The sequence below is a fragment of the Hibiscus syriacus genome, unplaced genomic scaffold, assembly GCF_006381635.1.
Source record: "Hibiscus syriacus cultivar Baekdansim isolate YM2019G1 unplaced genomic scaffold, ASM638163v2 tig00116951_pilon, whole genome shotgun sequence".
Lineage (NCBI taxonomy): Eukaryota > Viridiplantae > Streptophyta > Magnoliopsida > Malvales > Malvaceae > Hibiscus > Hibiscus syriacus.
The window spans coordinates 4,303,851-4,319,356 of NW_024063482.1; the positions used below are offsets into that span (position 1 = coordinate 4,303,851).

The 15,506-nt window shown below is 36.6% G+C and overlaps 2 protein-coding genes across 2 annotated transcripts; both read left to right on the forward strand.

Annotated features, from left to right (window-relative positions):
• Nucleotides 1-459: 459 nt before the first annotated feature.
• On the forward strand, nt 460-3,522 carry LOC120188697 (ras-related protein RABD2a-like). The gene is made up of 8 exons (XM_039192109.1): nt 460-668; nt 1,393-1,465; nt 1,692-1,739; nt 1,822-1,869; nt 2,144-2,215; nt 2,348-2,503; nt 2,661-2,764; nt 3,206-3,522. The coding sequence occupies exons 1-8, from the start codon at nt 655-657 to the stop codon at nt 3,300-3,302; spliced, it is 612 nt and encodes a 203-aa protein (XP_039048040.1). The 5' UTR covers nt 460-654; the 3' UTR covers nt 3,303-3,522.
• A 2,152-nt stretch (nt 3,523-5,674) lies between these two features.
• On the forward strand, nt 5,675-15,462 carry LOC120189025 (uclacyanin-3-like). Its single transcript, XM_039192369.1, has 3 exons — nt 5,675-5,902; nt 6,229-6,462; nt 15,452-15,462. The coding sequence occupies exons 1-3, from the start codon at nt 5,749-5,751 to the stop codon at nt 15,460-15,462; spliced, it is 399 nt and encodes a 132-aa protein (XP_039048300.1). The 5' UTR covers nt 5,675-5,748.
• The last annotated feature ends 44 nt before the right edge of the window (nt 15,463-15,506 follow it).

Consider the following 15,506-nt stretch of genomic DNA (forward strand, 5'->3'; position numbering starts at 1 on the left):
ACGCTGGAGTTGCCGAGGCTGCTATGATTACGTCTGGAATTCGTCTGGCCATTGCTCTGCAACACCCTCATGTGCAGGTGGAGAGTGACGTTGTCAACATTGTGCGTCAACTATCATCGTCCAGCTTGATAAATATAGCGTTGGATTCCACTTGATCAATGCTGGTAGTTTGTTCCAGGCTCAGTCATATTCACGTTCGAGGTATTCACAGATCTGATAATAATGCTATGCACAATTTGGCTCAATTTACTTTATCACTTTTGTCGCCTTTATATTTTGCTTATAGTTGACCTTCTAGTATTGACGATACTGTCTGATGTTGTTAACGGTTAATTATATACTTTGTGATATTTGGAAAGGTAGTGACCAAAATGGTCATGTGTTCATAAGCAAGTGACCTCCAGTGTATTTTCCCAGCTAAGAATTGCCGTTTACTTCAGTTCTATTATACTCTGGTTCAAAGTTTGGGAGTGGAGACTTGCGTTGCGTGTCGTTTCATCTCTGCCTTTCCCCCCTTTTTCCCGTCTTTCTTCATCTTACGTCAGTCGGAACTTTACGGCGAATCAGTCTGAGATCCTTGTGATCTGTCTCCGGGAAGTTTCATTTGGATTTCGGCCACCCTAGCCTTCGATCTCTCTGCTTTCTTCACCTACAATGAATCCCGAGTAGTATGTTTTCTCTTTTATTTCGTATTTAATGGCATTTTTTTACTTTTGTTGCTATGTTGTCCTAATAATCCTTTTCCCTCCCTCTTTTTTCCTGATTTGGTGATTTAGTTTCGAAAATTTCATAAAAAAAATATTTGAACCCTTAATTGTCAAAATTCTCGATATTTTGTTTTGGATCTGTTGATGATAATTAGATGTTTTTCTTTTTCTTTTCTCTCTCTGGAATTTATCTGTGGATTTTAGTGAAAAGAGGGTGCGAGCTTTGATGTGTTCTTCAATTATTCACGCCCTTTATGGTCTGTGCTTGATGTAAAAACTTGAATTCATTTTGGCTGGAACTCTTAATCATATAAAAATATATTAAGGTTTGATGTCTTTTATCTTTCCCAAAATAATCTATATGTGAAACATGTGCTCACTTGCTCTAATTTGAATGTAATTGAAATGCATTTTAATTTGATGCACCAACCAAAATTAAGAATTCAACTGATAATCACTTGGAAATTTATGGGTTCTTCCATCTTTGGGAAGCAATTTGGTGTTCTGAGTTTTTAGTGCCGACGATATCAACTTTAGTTTTGATTTCTGACAAAGTCTCTGTTGACTTTGGGGGATTAAGCCTCACTTATAGAAATCGACTTCATTGCTATGCAATATTTGGAGATGTCATGTGCTTACAACATCAAGAATTATGTTAATATTACCTTGTTGCACATTTTTTCAGTGACTATCTGTTCAAGCTACTGCTTATTGGAGATTCAGGTGTTGGAAAATCTTGTCTGCTTTTGAGATTTGCTGTAAGTTTCTTTACTTAAACTGACATAAAGTATTTCTCTTTGCTTCTTGGAGTTCTGTTGCACATTCTAGATGTTTATATGATTACCTTTAATTGTTATATTCACTTTAAAAAAGTTACATTGCATTTACCATGAATGGTGAGAGAATTTGAACTTCATGTGGTGAACTATTTTTATGATTTGATTGAACCTTGGTACTGATCATTGTGTAATTTCTTTAATGCAGGATGATTCATACGTAGAAAGTTACATAAGCACCATTGGGGTTGATTTTGTGAGAAAACAGTCCACTTTTAAGTGCCAAAATTTATAGCAATTATTCTAACTTTTTGTCTCCTCTTGTTCTCTTTTGGTAGAAAATACGCACTGTGGAGCAGGATGGGAAGACTATTAAACTTCAAATTGTATGTTTTTGCATGCTGTACTGCTTTTTATTTTTTATTTTATTCATTTCTATGAATATTTTCTATCCTAGGTTCATCCAGGTAATATTCCTTGTAGGAGAATGAGTTGTCTTCCCTACTGCTACTGTTCTCTGGCTGCTATTTTCCCATTTGTATATCGTAATTTTATTAATATAGTCCTTCAAAGTTACTCATAAACCTTGACGCTTAGCAATCTCGGCTTTTTAGCTTCTTGATGGTTAACTAGTCAATTTTCCCTTGATTCAATGTTCAGTGGGACACTGCTGGACAAGAACGATTTAGGACAATCACTAGCAGCTACTACCGTGGGGCTCATGGCATAATAGTGGGTGATCTATTCCTTTCTAGAGTTTCTCATTTCGTTTCTTTTATTTCTCCACTTCTTATTTATGATTCTCATTTATTTATTTAAAAGTTTTAATATCTTTCCCCATTTTACCTGTGGCTCCTGTATTAGATTGTTTATGATGTGACAGACCAAGAAAGCTTCAATAATGTCAAGCAATGGCTGAGTGAAATTGATCGCTATGCTAGTGACAATGTTAACAAACTACTGGTTGGAAACAAGTGTGATCTTACAGCAAATAAAGTTGTGTCATACGAAGCAGGCAAGGTATTTGCTAGTTCACATGCAAAGCATAAATTTTCTTCTTTACCTTTATTGCGGTTTTATTCCTAGGAAAAGCTGTATGATTATAAATTGGTAATTATTGGTGTGTTTTGTTCATTACTCCATCCCTTTCACCATATTGATTCTTTTCTTCTTGCAGGCACTTGCAGATGAAGTTGGCATACCTTTTATGGAAACTAGTGCAAAAGATGCCAGTAATGTGGAACAGGCTTTCATGGCCATGGCTGTTTCCATCAAGGACAGGTACCCATATTCTTTTCCCGAAATAGTTTTAGTAATATCTGAAATGTCATTTTTGACCTGACCCTGAAAATCCTTATCTATTAAGCTGAACCCAATCTATCCTGATTTGACTATAAGAAGTCAGCGACATGAAATAACCCAAAAATTTTAAAACTCCAATTGACCTGACCCGAATCTTACCATACTGTACCACTCAATTGGGAGGTTTAGTAATATTAGTTGCTACTAATACAATTAGGCTAAAATAAGTTATTGTGGTTTGTAGAACAATGCGCTGATGAATGGCATTTTCAGGTTGTCTAGGTTTATCATTCACTCTTATACAAGAAAGTTCAGATCATTGAACTGTTCTTTGAACTTTTACCACAAAGTCGTGATTCCTATCGATTGTCGGATACTTAGTGTGTTTTAGTTGCTCATTAAATTTGCCTTTAAATGCAGAATGGCTAGCCAACCAGCCATGAACAATGCAAGGCCTCCGACGGTGCAGATCCAAGGACAGCCAGTTGAACAGAAGAGTGGCTGCTGCTCTTCATAAAGAGCCTCTTCAGTATGGTGCAACCGGTGGCGGCACGGTGTGTAAGATTCAAGTGGTTCTTAACTCGTCCGTTGCAAAACCTTATTTCATGTTGGACAAGACTTCATAAGTAGGGGACATAATGATTTCTCTCATTTCCGCTCACTTATTAATGTGAAGGGTTTGTACAATGTATGATTGTTTGTTTGTTGATTAAATAACAACTAGTGTTTATTCTCAAGCTATGTTTTTTAAACCACTTAATTAAATAAATATTATGGTAAAATTTCCCTTATGGTCCAATTCCAATTGCCTTTTTCCTCGTGCTTATAATTTGCTTCTTGTTGACCAGGCCATGGATACACTATAAGTGTCCCAATCACCCGTAAGTGTGATTTGTATTCCTGGTTACAAGTACTATGTAAGCCACCCATTTTTAATTTAAGAAAAATATTAAACTATAATTGAGTATTTGTTTTGGTCATCTAAATAGTTCTCTTTTTAATAGCTCCTCTCTCTGAAGCACAACATTCTATCACATTTAATAATGTGATACTTTATTTATCGAGACATTTAACATAAAATCAAACATTTAAAGGGTCGTTCTGATACCAACTTTTATTGAATAAAGAATCTCTTGTTTAATAGGATGTTCAACGTCACGTTTTTTTAAATTTTAAAATCTCTTCTTTCCTTTTTATGTAAAATTAATACTCTCGTTCTTCTCTGAAACATGATATATATGCGACTTAACATAAACTTTAAATTAATTATACTTCAAAAATAAATTATGTATATACAATCTATGTATACTTTTCTTTTTGAAATTATTTATTTGAATTATCAATATATATATATATATATAAACTCTGAAATCCATTATTAAATTAACGATATCCACGCTCCGAATGCTAAAGAAAAAAGCCGATTTGAGATCGTCCAGTGAGAGAGACCATTCGTCTATACACTATAATTGGTGAATTGATGTTTTTCCAACTAGTGCATTGCCTCTTTATTAATGAAATGGAATTGGTCATCGCACATATGAGACTTCTTGTTCCTTCTTGCTTAACGTAAGGCTTGCTGCTACCTTCTCTGTCGGGGCGGGAAAAAGACCGGCTCTCTAGTTCTGTCATGGAAGGGGGCAAGGTGCTGACCGATGTCGATTAGGAAGCTGCTCCTCGTGTGAAGATGTGAGGTAGCAAATCGGTTGACTCTCTTTCTAAGAGCAGTTCTAGACATCTACTTGTTGATTTCAAAACTATTCCTACACCACCTTCTTCCTTGGCTGTGGATGATTCATAAAAGTATAAGGTCCATTGCCCATCTTCTACTGTTGCAACCTGTTCTATCTCACCAGGAATTTCTGAGCCAACCTGGAACGTAGTGCCTAATGTCATATTTTTCGTCGTCTATATCATGCTAGTTATAGCAGTCCTAGGGAATTTGTTCGGTGTCTGGGAGTTGTAATCTTCCTATTAATGATTGTGACAGTTTATTTGTTCATAATATTTCATAATCATTAATAATGTACACATAATTGTTCGAATCTGAAATATTTAAAGAGAATAAGACTCATATTTATCACTAAAATTGTTTGATGATTCATCTATCTAAAAGATTAATTGTAAGTATGGCCCAAAATACAAATTACCGTTTGACTTGTATTCAACCATTGTGACCACTACCAAACCGATTACGTCTGTATCTCAAATTCCATATTCGTTACGCTAAAGGGTTGAAGAAATTGGCTTCAACTCATCCATATTATCCACATTGCGTTTTATATTAAGTTTGGAACCTTCTATTAGGTGGCTTTGATGAGGTCAACTGACAGGCCATGTTCTACCAACTGCTTCATTTTCAATACTAACACTCCAAAATCTTCACAATATGATATTGCAGATATGGTGAGTTCATCATGCTATTGCATAACCAAACCATACAGGAAAGCCATGATGAATGTATATACAAATATTAATTGTTTGACTTGATTCGCCCCATTAGGTCTGTGATGTAACGGCCGACGGGTTAGGTTTTGATTAAGACCTTGTTTAAGACATAAAATTGCCGCATAAATATTACACCAGTTCAGTGTTGTTAGAATCTAATTAATTCATAAGTTTCACGGTAAAAGTCAATGTTCTTCTTCTTAGAGGTCATGAGTTCGAATTGTTACCTCTACAGGGTGTAATTTATCAGTTGAGTAAGAAAGTTCTGAACATATACTACATTGTAATCACCTCAAATAATTAAAAATGATTAATTAAATCGATCAATTAATTTTAAATTAAACTAACACTAATTGTTGGTCTTACTAGGAAGATGAGAGAAAGTGCTCGACTTTTGCTTCTATAAATTATTGTCCAAAATTTCCTTGAGCCTTCTATATAAACAATGTAAAGTGCTAATAGGCCCTTCGCTGTCTTTGTTCCTTCTCCAAGTAATTAGGCATTGAACTTAAAACATGGGTTTAGCAGCAGCTCTCCTCCTCCTTCTCCTGGCGGCTCCGGCAGCTCTTGCCGTGCAATATATCGTCGGAGACAGCAACGGTTGGACCAGTGGCGGAGATTACGAGAGTTGGGTTCAAGGGAAAACATTCACCGTTGGCGACACGCTTTGTAAGTTGCTTAAATATGGTTTCATTTCATCAAAACATGCAGTAGGATTTAATTGATTGGTCTAATTATGGTTTCAGTCCCTTTACTATGAAAAAATGTTAGGGTTTAATCCCTCTATTTAATTTGACATAATTTGGTCATTTTTATAGTTTATTTCTAAATTGATAACACCATTATTTGTAGTTATTTAAGTGATAAAGATGATTTTTACCATACTTTGAGTGTGTTAGTTAAACATTTGAATGGCATATAAATTTATTATTGATTAAATATGATTGACTGAATTTTCATATGACTATGTTTATGTAATCCTTTTTATATTGTAGTGTTTAATTATGATGGTAGTCACTCGGTGGATGAAGTATCCAAAGACGACTACGACAATTGCAATACCGGCAATGCTCTAAGAACTCATAACGACGGAAGCACGGTCATCACACTGTCAAGTCCGGGATCGATGTATTTTATATGCCCAACCATAGGACATTGTGCAGGCGGCATGAAGCTTGCAGTCAATGTCGTAGCAGCTGGTGGCAGCTCACCGTCCACCCCATCGACTTGTTGGATATATGAACTGCAAAACTACACCGTTAGCACTGACTGAAAATATAAACAGTAATTAAGAAGAACAGATTCGTAAACCGTGTCGTGGTAAGAACCACTGCCTTAGAAACGAATTCGCCTCGATGTGTGTAATCGCTGCAGTAGGCGGACCGTCCCCCGAGGTTAACACGGTCGCTCCAAATTCCGTACACCCGAAACCGGAGTGGACTGCTGGTGGTATTGTACTTCTGATCGGAAAGCACTCAGAGAGAACTCACGGAGAGAACTTTAGAAAACACTTTGTAAGTGAATTGTAAAATGTTTTGGAGTGAGTTGAGAAGCTGAATATAGCTCTCTATTTATAGGCTAGAAATAGGGTTAAAATCGTCCATAAAATTTCAGGATTAAACCTCTTATTTGTAACAGCTGAAACGTCTAGATGAACCTGACTCAGAAATAGTCCAGGTTCATTGTATCATTATTCAGCTGTTATAACTCCCGAAATTATATCATGTAACCCCTGGAATTAAATCAAATAACTCCTGTAACTCCTGATATTAACAGCTTGTCTCCTCTGTACAAAGCTGTAAATCAGTCCAGGTACATCTTAACGTTTCTGATTTAATTTAGGAATAAACTGTTTAATTTCTGATAAAAAATAATAATTCAGCTGTTATTATTTGAAATTCAAACAGTCCTCAGCAGCCTATAAATATCAGTTGATATCTTTCACATTTTCCATTTGTTTCTTTCAAAGAGAAATTCCTCAAGAATTTTCTCTAAAAATAGTATCCGCGCGGACGTGTCGAAGACACGTATTACCACGACCACGACCACGACCACGACCACGACCACGACCTCGACCTCGACCGACCACGACCACGACCACGACCACGAGCCGAGCCGTGCCGAGCCGAGACGAGACGAGACGGACGGACGGCGGCGGCGGTGCGCGAGAGCCCCCCTTGTTCTCTATCACTCAACAAGGAAGTGGAATGTCAAGCCTTAAATACCATTCCCAATAGTTTCCAACACTATGTGGGATTGAGCATTACCAACATTCCCCCACTAATGCGAAAGAAATCTTCTGAAACTCGAAAACAAGCTTTCCAGAAGAGTAATAGCGAGATTAGTTGCTTAAGCACTAGTGAACATATCTGGAACTAGTACATAGTGATGATGACAATCCTTCTCTTAGATAAGTGAAACTAGTCTGGAACTTTCTAAGATCAGGGTAAACTCATAACACAACTAACCCCTTCATCCACCTGAGTCCTCGATGTGTAAGATATATATATACAAACGTATATATTTGGCCATCTTACCTCAGGATTCTAGTAAGTGTGCTAGAAAAACAGTCCCATTTTTCATAGAAGGCGGCTAACCCTTCTCACTTACATAGGTTATTTCATCAAGTTTATCTCAACATAAACCACCCTTTAAAAAGGAATATGAAATAATTAAGAGCTTTTATAATAGCTCAACCTCACAAAGGGTTTGGTGACTTTTTTCAAGTTCATTATAAATGAACCACCCAAACTCTGGGCTAAGAAGTCATTAAGAATAAATATTCAACCTCATTTATCGGTAAATTCAATAATTCCTTCTCACTAGAACCATCCAAATACTTGGATTTGAATTTATTAAGAGTTTAACAAACTCAACCTTTCTGTCGGTAAGTTCATCATTCCTACCCACTCGGTCTGGGTTATGAACTTATTAAGAATAGATATTCAGCCAAAATCGGTAAATTCATCAAGTCTTTCTCACTAAGACCACCCAAAGCCTGGGCTATGAATTTATTAAGAGCAATTAAGCTCATCCTGGGCATGCACATTATTCATCATAGGGATAGGCAGTAGAATGTGCACTATGAGTCTTTCCATGGTTTCGTTTGACCACATGGAACTTAGATAACTAAGTTGGGTATCCACCATGAATTCCTCAACCAATGGGCTTTAGACCCATCCCCCTCGATGAATCTAGGACCAGCTTCCGACTTAACCCTTGGTAAGTGGATCTGCTAGGTTCCTTTCCGACTTCACATACTCTAAAGAGCACTCCATTCTTTATCAAGTGTCTAACTGATTCATGTCTTATGCTAATGTGTCTTTTCTTACCATTGTAAGCTTGGTTCTTAGCCACACATATTGCAGCTTGTGAATCACACAACAATGAAACTGGAGGAGTCGGTCTTCCCCACAACGGAATATCTGCTAACAAGCTTCTGAGCCACTCGGCTTCTTGCCCAGCTAGGTCAAGAGCTATAAACTCTGACTCCATGGTAGAACGAGCAATACAAGTCTGCTTTGATGATTTCCACGAGATCGCTGCTCCACCCAAAGTAAAACATACCCGCTTGTAGAGCTTACCTCATCATTATCAGAAACCCAGTGGCATCACAATATCCTTCCAATACCGCAGGAAAGCCAACAAACTCAAGTTTCCAATTCACAGTACCCTTAAGATACTTTAGTAAGCGTTTAAGCGCAATCCAGTGCTCACCACTCGGATTATGATATATCTACTTAGTCTACTCACGGCATAAGCAATATCAGGCCGAGTATAGTTCATTAAGAACATTAAACTTCCGATTAATTTAGCATATTCAGTTTGGGAAACACTACTTCCTTATTCTTAACTAGATGTATGCTAGGGTCATAAGGAGTTCGAACAGGGACGACATCAAAACTGTCAAATTTCTTTAGCACTTTCTCTATATAATGTGCTTGACATAAAGAAATCCCTTCTCAGTTTTGGTAACTTTGACTCCTAAGATTACATCTACTTCTCCCAAATTTGTCATCTCAACTTAGTGGACAAGAAATTTTTAACTTTGTTAATGGACTCAATGTTAGAACTGAAAATCAACATGTCATCAACATAAAGACTTATGATAACACATTCAGTTTCAAACATCTTCGAATACACACAAGCATCCGAAACCATTCACAACAAAACCAAAACTAAGAATAGTTTTATGAAATTTCTCATACCACTGTTTAGGAGCCTGCTTAAGTCCATAGAGTGACTTTTTGAGTCTACAAACTTTGCCTTCCATACCAGGTGCTTCAAACCTAGTGGTTGCTCCATGTAAATCTCCTCATCTAGATCCCCATTCAAGAAAGCAGTCTTAACATCCATTTGATGTACCTGCAACTTATGAATAGAGGCTAGTGCAAATAATGCACGAATCGTTGAGATTTTTGTAACGGGAGAGTATGTATCAAAGTAGTCTAAACCAAACCTTTGAGTGAACCCTTTGACGACTAACCTTGCCTTGTACCGCTGAATCGAACCATCTGGCCTTAGTTTCTTCCGGAAGACCCATTTGTTGGAGATTGGTTTGAATCCCTTAGGCAAGTCAACTAATTCCCAAGTATGATTAGACATTATCGATTCTAGTTCATCATTAACAGCGCTTTTCCAAAAACTAGCATCGATAGATCTTATAGCTTCTTCAAAGTTTAGGATCCTCATCTAATAGAAAAATTTGAGCTATAGGATCTGAAATGAAGTCTAAATCATTTATCTCAGAAATAAGGAAGTAATAAAGTCTGGTCCAAAAGAGGTTTCAACTCTTTGCCTTTTACTTCTTCTAGGCTCAAAATCAATTTGTTCAAAAGACCTAGCAGGATTACTAGAAGTTGATGGAATATATTCTATTTGTGTTCCAATATTTATTCTCGGTTCCTTTAAAGGAAAGTATTTTCAAAGAAACAGCATCTCTTGATTCACAAATAGAATAATCTTGTAAAAGCATGAATCTGTATGCAGCACTATTCGTAGCATACCCTATAACACTGCATCAACGGTTTTAGGTCCGATGGTGGACTTCTTAAAATCTGGCAAGCCCACTTTAGCCAGACACCCCCACACTTTCAGGTATTGTAATTAGGAGCGTATCCTTTCCACAATTCATATGGGTAGAATCTAATTTCTTATGAGGAACTCGGTTCAAGATATGAGTTGCTGATAGAATGGCCTCCCCCCATATGTTTCAGATAACCCGGAACTTATTAGTAAAGAATTCATCATCTCTTTTAAAGTTCTATTTTTCCTTTCGGCTATACCATTCTGTTGAGGAAAATAGGGGGCTGATGTTTCATGAATTATGCCATTTTTTCACAAATATCTTTTAAGAAATTAGATCCATATTCACCACCTCTATCAGATCTAACCCGTTTGATTCTCCTTTCTAACTGATTTCAACTTCTGCCTTATAAATAAGAAAGAAGTTTTCAGCTTCATCTTTAGTTCTTAGGAGATAACTTTTGTATATCTTGAATAATCATCTACAAAAGTTATGTAGTAGTGTTTTCCTCCTTTACTTTCAGTGTTTCTAAAATCTGCTAGATCAGTATGAATAAGTTCTAACAGTTCAGTCTTTCTATTAGAAACAGTCTTAAGTGAGGTCTAGTATGTTTAGCTTCTACACAAATCTCACATTTGTTAAAGCTAGTTGTGTCTAGTTAGGCAGAACATTCATATTCATAATTTCTTTAAAGCATGAATTTCACGTGTCCTAATCTAGCATGCCACATATCAATGGATTCAACAATATAAGCAGAAGTGGTAGCTTTATTTTCATTAAATTGAGTTTCTATGACAAATAAACCATTGCTTAAAAACCCTTTCCCCACATAATCACCATTTCGGGAAGTACAAGTTTATCTGCCTCAAAAACTAACTTAATGCCTGCCTTATTCAGAAGCCCCCACTTATCAAATTTCTACGCAAGGCAGGTACATACAGAACATTATTTAAAGCCAGAGTTTACCAGAAGTCAGCTGAGTAAAACCTTGCCTTTGCCTAACACTTCAGAGCTGCTAGAGTTCCCCATGTACACACGTTCACCGTGTTTCCATCCTCGAACTCGGTGAAAAACTCCTTCCTTGCGCAGAAATGCTTCGAAGCGCCAGTGTCAACTACCATTCTGAACTGTTCTCCACCAGATTAACTTCTGAGACCACCGCAGCAATGATATCATCATCTTCTTCTACACGTGCATCTGTGGCTTGTTGTCATTTTGGCGGTCTGAGCGTGTTGGCATTGGTAAGCTTTGTGGCCAGGTAAACCGCAGACATAACACTTGAACGTTTCCTTACGGTTGGCCTTTCCTGACTTCTTGAAGTTGGTAGCCTTCTGTGGTTTCGTCTTTTTGTCTTGATTCCCACGTTTCATGATCTTCTTAAATTTAGACTCAACCAAGTTAGCTCTAAAAGATAAATTACTCATAGAATTAGTAAGCTTATCTTTTAAACGGTTGGCTTCTTCAATCTTCATATGGCCCACAAGTTCTTCAAGCGAATGTCTCTCTTCTTATGCTTAAGAGAGTTGCGGTAATCGGACCAGGACTTGGGCAGCTTCTCAATGAGTACATGGGCTTGCAGCACCTCACACATTTGCATCCCTTCAGCGATGTCAGCGACTAAGTTCATATAGTCATGGACTTGATCCATATTGGTTTGTCGTCTGTCATCTGGAATTTGAGCCATTCACCGACAACGTACTTCTTTATCCCCGCATCATCCGCACCATACTTCTGTCGAGAGTGTCCCATATTGTCTTGGCACTCCTTTCTCTAGTGTCCCATATTGTCTTGGCACTCCTTTCTCTAAGGAACATATCAATAGTTTATTTGACATGTGGCTGAGCAAATGTCCTCGTACCGTCTTGTTATCCTTCTCGTATTTCTCGTAGGTAGCGAGAACGCGGCGGCAGTTGCTAAGGCATCATCATTGAGGATCGTATCCGCATCATTACCGACAGCTGGGTTGGTGGCATGGTAGGTGGTGGCTTGAGCAACACGTAATCAGATCAAGTTGCTCGAAGAATATCAGAATTCTTTGGGACCACCTTCTATAGTTCTTTCCATCAAGTGCATCGAGCTTGGAAAGATCGGGAATGAGTTTGCTCAAAGGTGTCGACATGATTGCAGTTTATGGAAATTCGTTTCTAAATTGTTGGATATATGAACTGCAAAACTACACCGTTAGCACTGACTGAAAATATAAACAGTAATTAAGAAGAACAGATTCGTAAACCGTGTCGTGGTAAGAACCACTGCCTTAGAAACGAATTGCCTCGATGTGTGTAATCGCTGCAGTAGGCGGACCGTCCCCCGAGGTTAACACGGTCGCTCCAAATTCCGTACACCCGAAACCGGAGTGGACTGCTGGGTGGTATTGTACTTCTGATCGGAAAGCACTCAGAGAGAAACTCACGGAGAGAACTTTAGAAAACATTTGTAAGTGAATTGTAAAAAAAGTTTTGGAGTGAGTTGAGAAGCTGAATATAGCTCTCTATTTATAGGCTAGAAATAGGGTTAAAATCGTCCATAAAATTCAGGATTAAACCTTTATTTGTAACAGCTGAAACGTCTAGAGAACCTGACTCAGAAATAGTCCAGGTTCATTGTATCATTATTCAGCGTTATAACTCCCGAAATTATATCATGTAACCCCTGGAATTAAATCAAATAACTCCTGTAACTCCTGATATTAACAGCTTGTCTCCTCTGTACAAAGCTGTAAATCAGTCCAGGTACATCTTAACGTTTCTGATTTAATTTAGGAATAAACTGTTTAATTTCTGATAAAAAATAATAATTCAGCGTTATTATTTGAAATTCAAACAGTCCTCAGCAGCCTATAAATATCAGTTGATATCTTTCACATTTTCCATTTGTTTCTTTCAAAGAGAAATTCCTCAAGAATTTTCTCTAAAGATAGTATCCGTGCGGACGTGTCGAAGACACGTATTACCACGACCACGACCACGACCACGACCACGACCACGACCACGACCACGACCCACGACCACGACCACGACCACGACCACGAGCCGAGCCGAGCCGAGCCGAGCCGAGAGCGTGCCGTGCCGAGCCGAGCCGAGCCGAGCCGAGACGAGACGACGGACGACGGCGGCGGCGGTGCGCGAGAGCCCCCCTTGTTCTCTATCACTCAACAAGGAAGTGGAATGTCAAGCCTTAAATACCATTCCCAATAGTGTTTCCAACACTATGTGGGATTGAGCATTACCAACACGACTCCATCTGGTTCACCTACTACCCCCGGAACAACGCCGAGTGACTCGACACCATCACGGCCATCGCCTCGGCCTAGCGTTGCTCCTAGCATCATGAACTATGGTTTTATGTTGGCCTTTTGGCCCATGTTGGGAGCCGTTCTTGCGATTATGAGCTAGGGGACAGACAGTGCAGTTCGATTATTGGATTATTTGCTTTTGTTTTCGATTCAAATTCGTGTGAATTTTACTCTACTTTTCCTTTTATGAACAAGAGATGTTGATTTATGTTCTTATAACCTTCTAAATAGTTTACTTATTTAGTTTTATTCACTTCTCTAATTCTTATAATGATTAATATTTTAATAATTAGATCGTTATATTTTATATAAATTATACCTACCGAATATTATAAGAAGTTTAAAATTATCTAATAATATATTTTGTTTCTAAAAAAATAATGTCATCCTTTTAATCAAAATAATTAGGGTATTAATTGCTTAAATTAACTAATAATATTATAAAAAGTAAAATGATTAAACTATATAAAATTTAAATGTAAAACGGTAATTTCACCTTAATGTATTTCGAATAGTTCAGTTAACATCATTATCAAATATGGGTATCTTTTGTTAGTCAATCATACATCAAATAAAGTCCAAAAGATTATTAATTACCAGACAATAGAAGCACGTTTTTTCCCCCGAGGCTACACAGCGTCAATCAGTGGCAGATGCACTAAGCGTGCATTCTATTATTTAAAAAATGTAGTTAAATTTAGTTTAATAAATTAAGAAAAAAAATTATAATTTTTGTATACCTATTATTTTAATAAAAAGAAAATTAAAATTTTGGACATCATCCAAGAGCAGACCTTATAGTTGCCTTAGGTATCCCAGGCAATCACTCAAAATTGTCTACTTAATGTTAATTTTTTTAATTAATACAAGTGTAACTGTTGTTTTTTATTATAGGAAAAAATTAATATCCTATTTAAAATTAAAAAAAGAGATCAAACCCAAAACACAAACCTTAAGCCCATGAATCAAACACCTATTTTTAATTTTGTGGGAATTGGGATACGCCCGAATTTTTATGTAATCCCTGAATTTTTATCCTGAATCCGCCTCTGACCTCATCCTTAAATTTCCGAATCTACCACTGGCGTGAATATCATGTTGGATAATAACGGGTTAATATCTATATTTTGGATAAACTACACCCAATGTCACTTAATTACGAGAAGATTTAATTTTTTTCATCGATTTTTAATTTGTTAATCATATTATTTAAATGATGTTAATCATATTATTTAAATGATGTCAATCAATTCATTTGATATTAAGGGTTAGGATTCACTTACACATAGTGTATAAATTTTAGTTTTGTACCCTTTTAGGATCATTGAATGAAGGAAAAATATATTATTATTTCCTACTGTTAATCTCAACATTTGATTTCTCCCTTCCAACGATCCTATAATGGTGTAAAACTAAAAAGTTTTGCTCTATGTAATTGGATCCAGACCCTAATATTAATATTTGATGGAAGACAGGTAGTTAAAAATGCTATAATTATACATTTGGTCCTCATTCTTTATATGTTCTATCAATTTTATCTTAATTTTAATTTAATTTAATAAATTTAATCCTCTAATCATATGATGACATGTGTCAATAGATCAAATGTATAATTATATTTAATTTAACTATCACGTCAGTTCCTCTACCAAATATTAAAGACATATAATTTGATTGACATTATTTGAATAATGAAGTGATTTAATCGATAAAATCAAAGATTGATGATCACATTAATATCTCTTATTATTAAGTAGACATGGATATAGTTTAACCTTAAAATATTCATAACCAATTAATACAATAATCTAAAATATATATTATCCAAAGATTTAATAATCTAAAATATTCGAATATGCACCATCCATTATCATTTCTTTCGAATTATGATTATTAGGGCATCGTTAGTCAAGTCAGATTAAGGAAGGAGATGACAGAAAGCCCAAACCAAA

Bases quoted from the DNA above. Each gene is read 5' to 3' on its own strand.
- LOC120188697 (XM_039192109.1), top strand. The intron at 1,466-1,691 runs GTAAGTTTCTTT...TCTTTAATGCAG, and splicing joins GTCTGCTTTTGAGATTTGCT to GATGATTCATACGTAGAAAG. The intron at 2,504-2,660 runs GTATTTGCTAGT...TTCTTCTTGCAG, and splicing joins TGTCATACGAAGCAGGCAAG to GCACTTGCAGATGAAGTTGG.
- LOC120189025 (XM_039192369.1), top strand. From the start codon at position 5,749: ATGGGTTTAGCAGCAGCTCTCCTCCTCCTTCTCCTGGCGGCTCCGGCA. The intron at 5,903-6,228 runs GTAAGTTGCTTA...TTTATATTGTAG, and splicing joins CACCGTTGGCGACACGCTTT to TGTTTAATTATGATGGTAGT.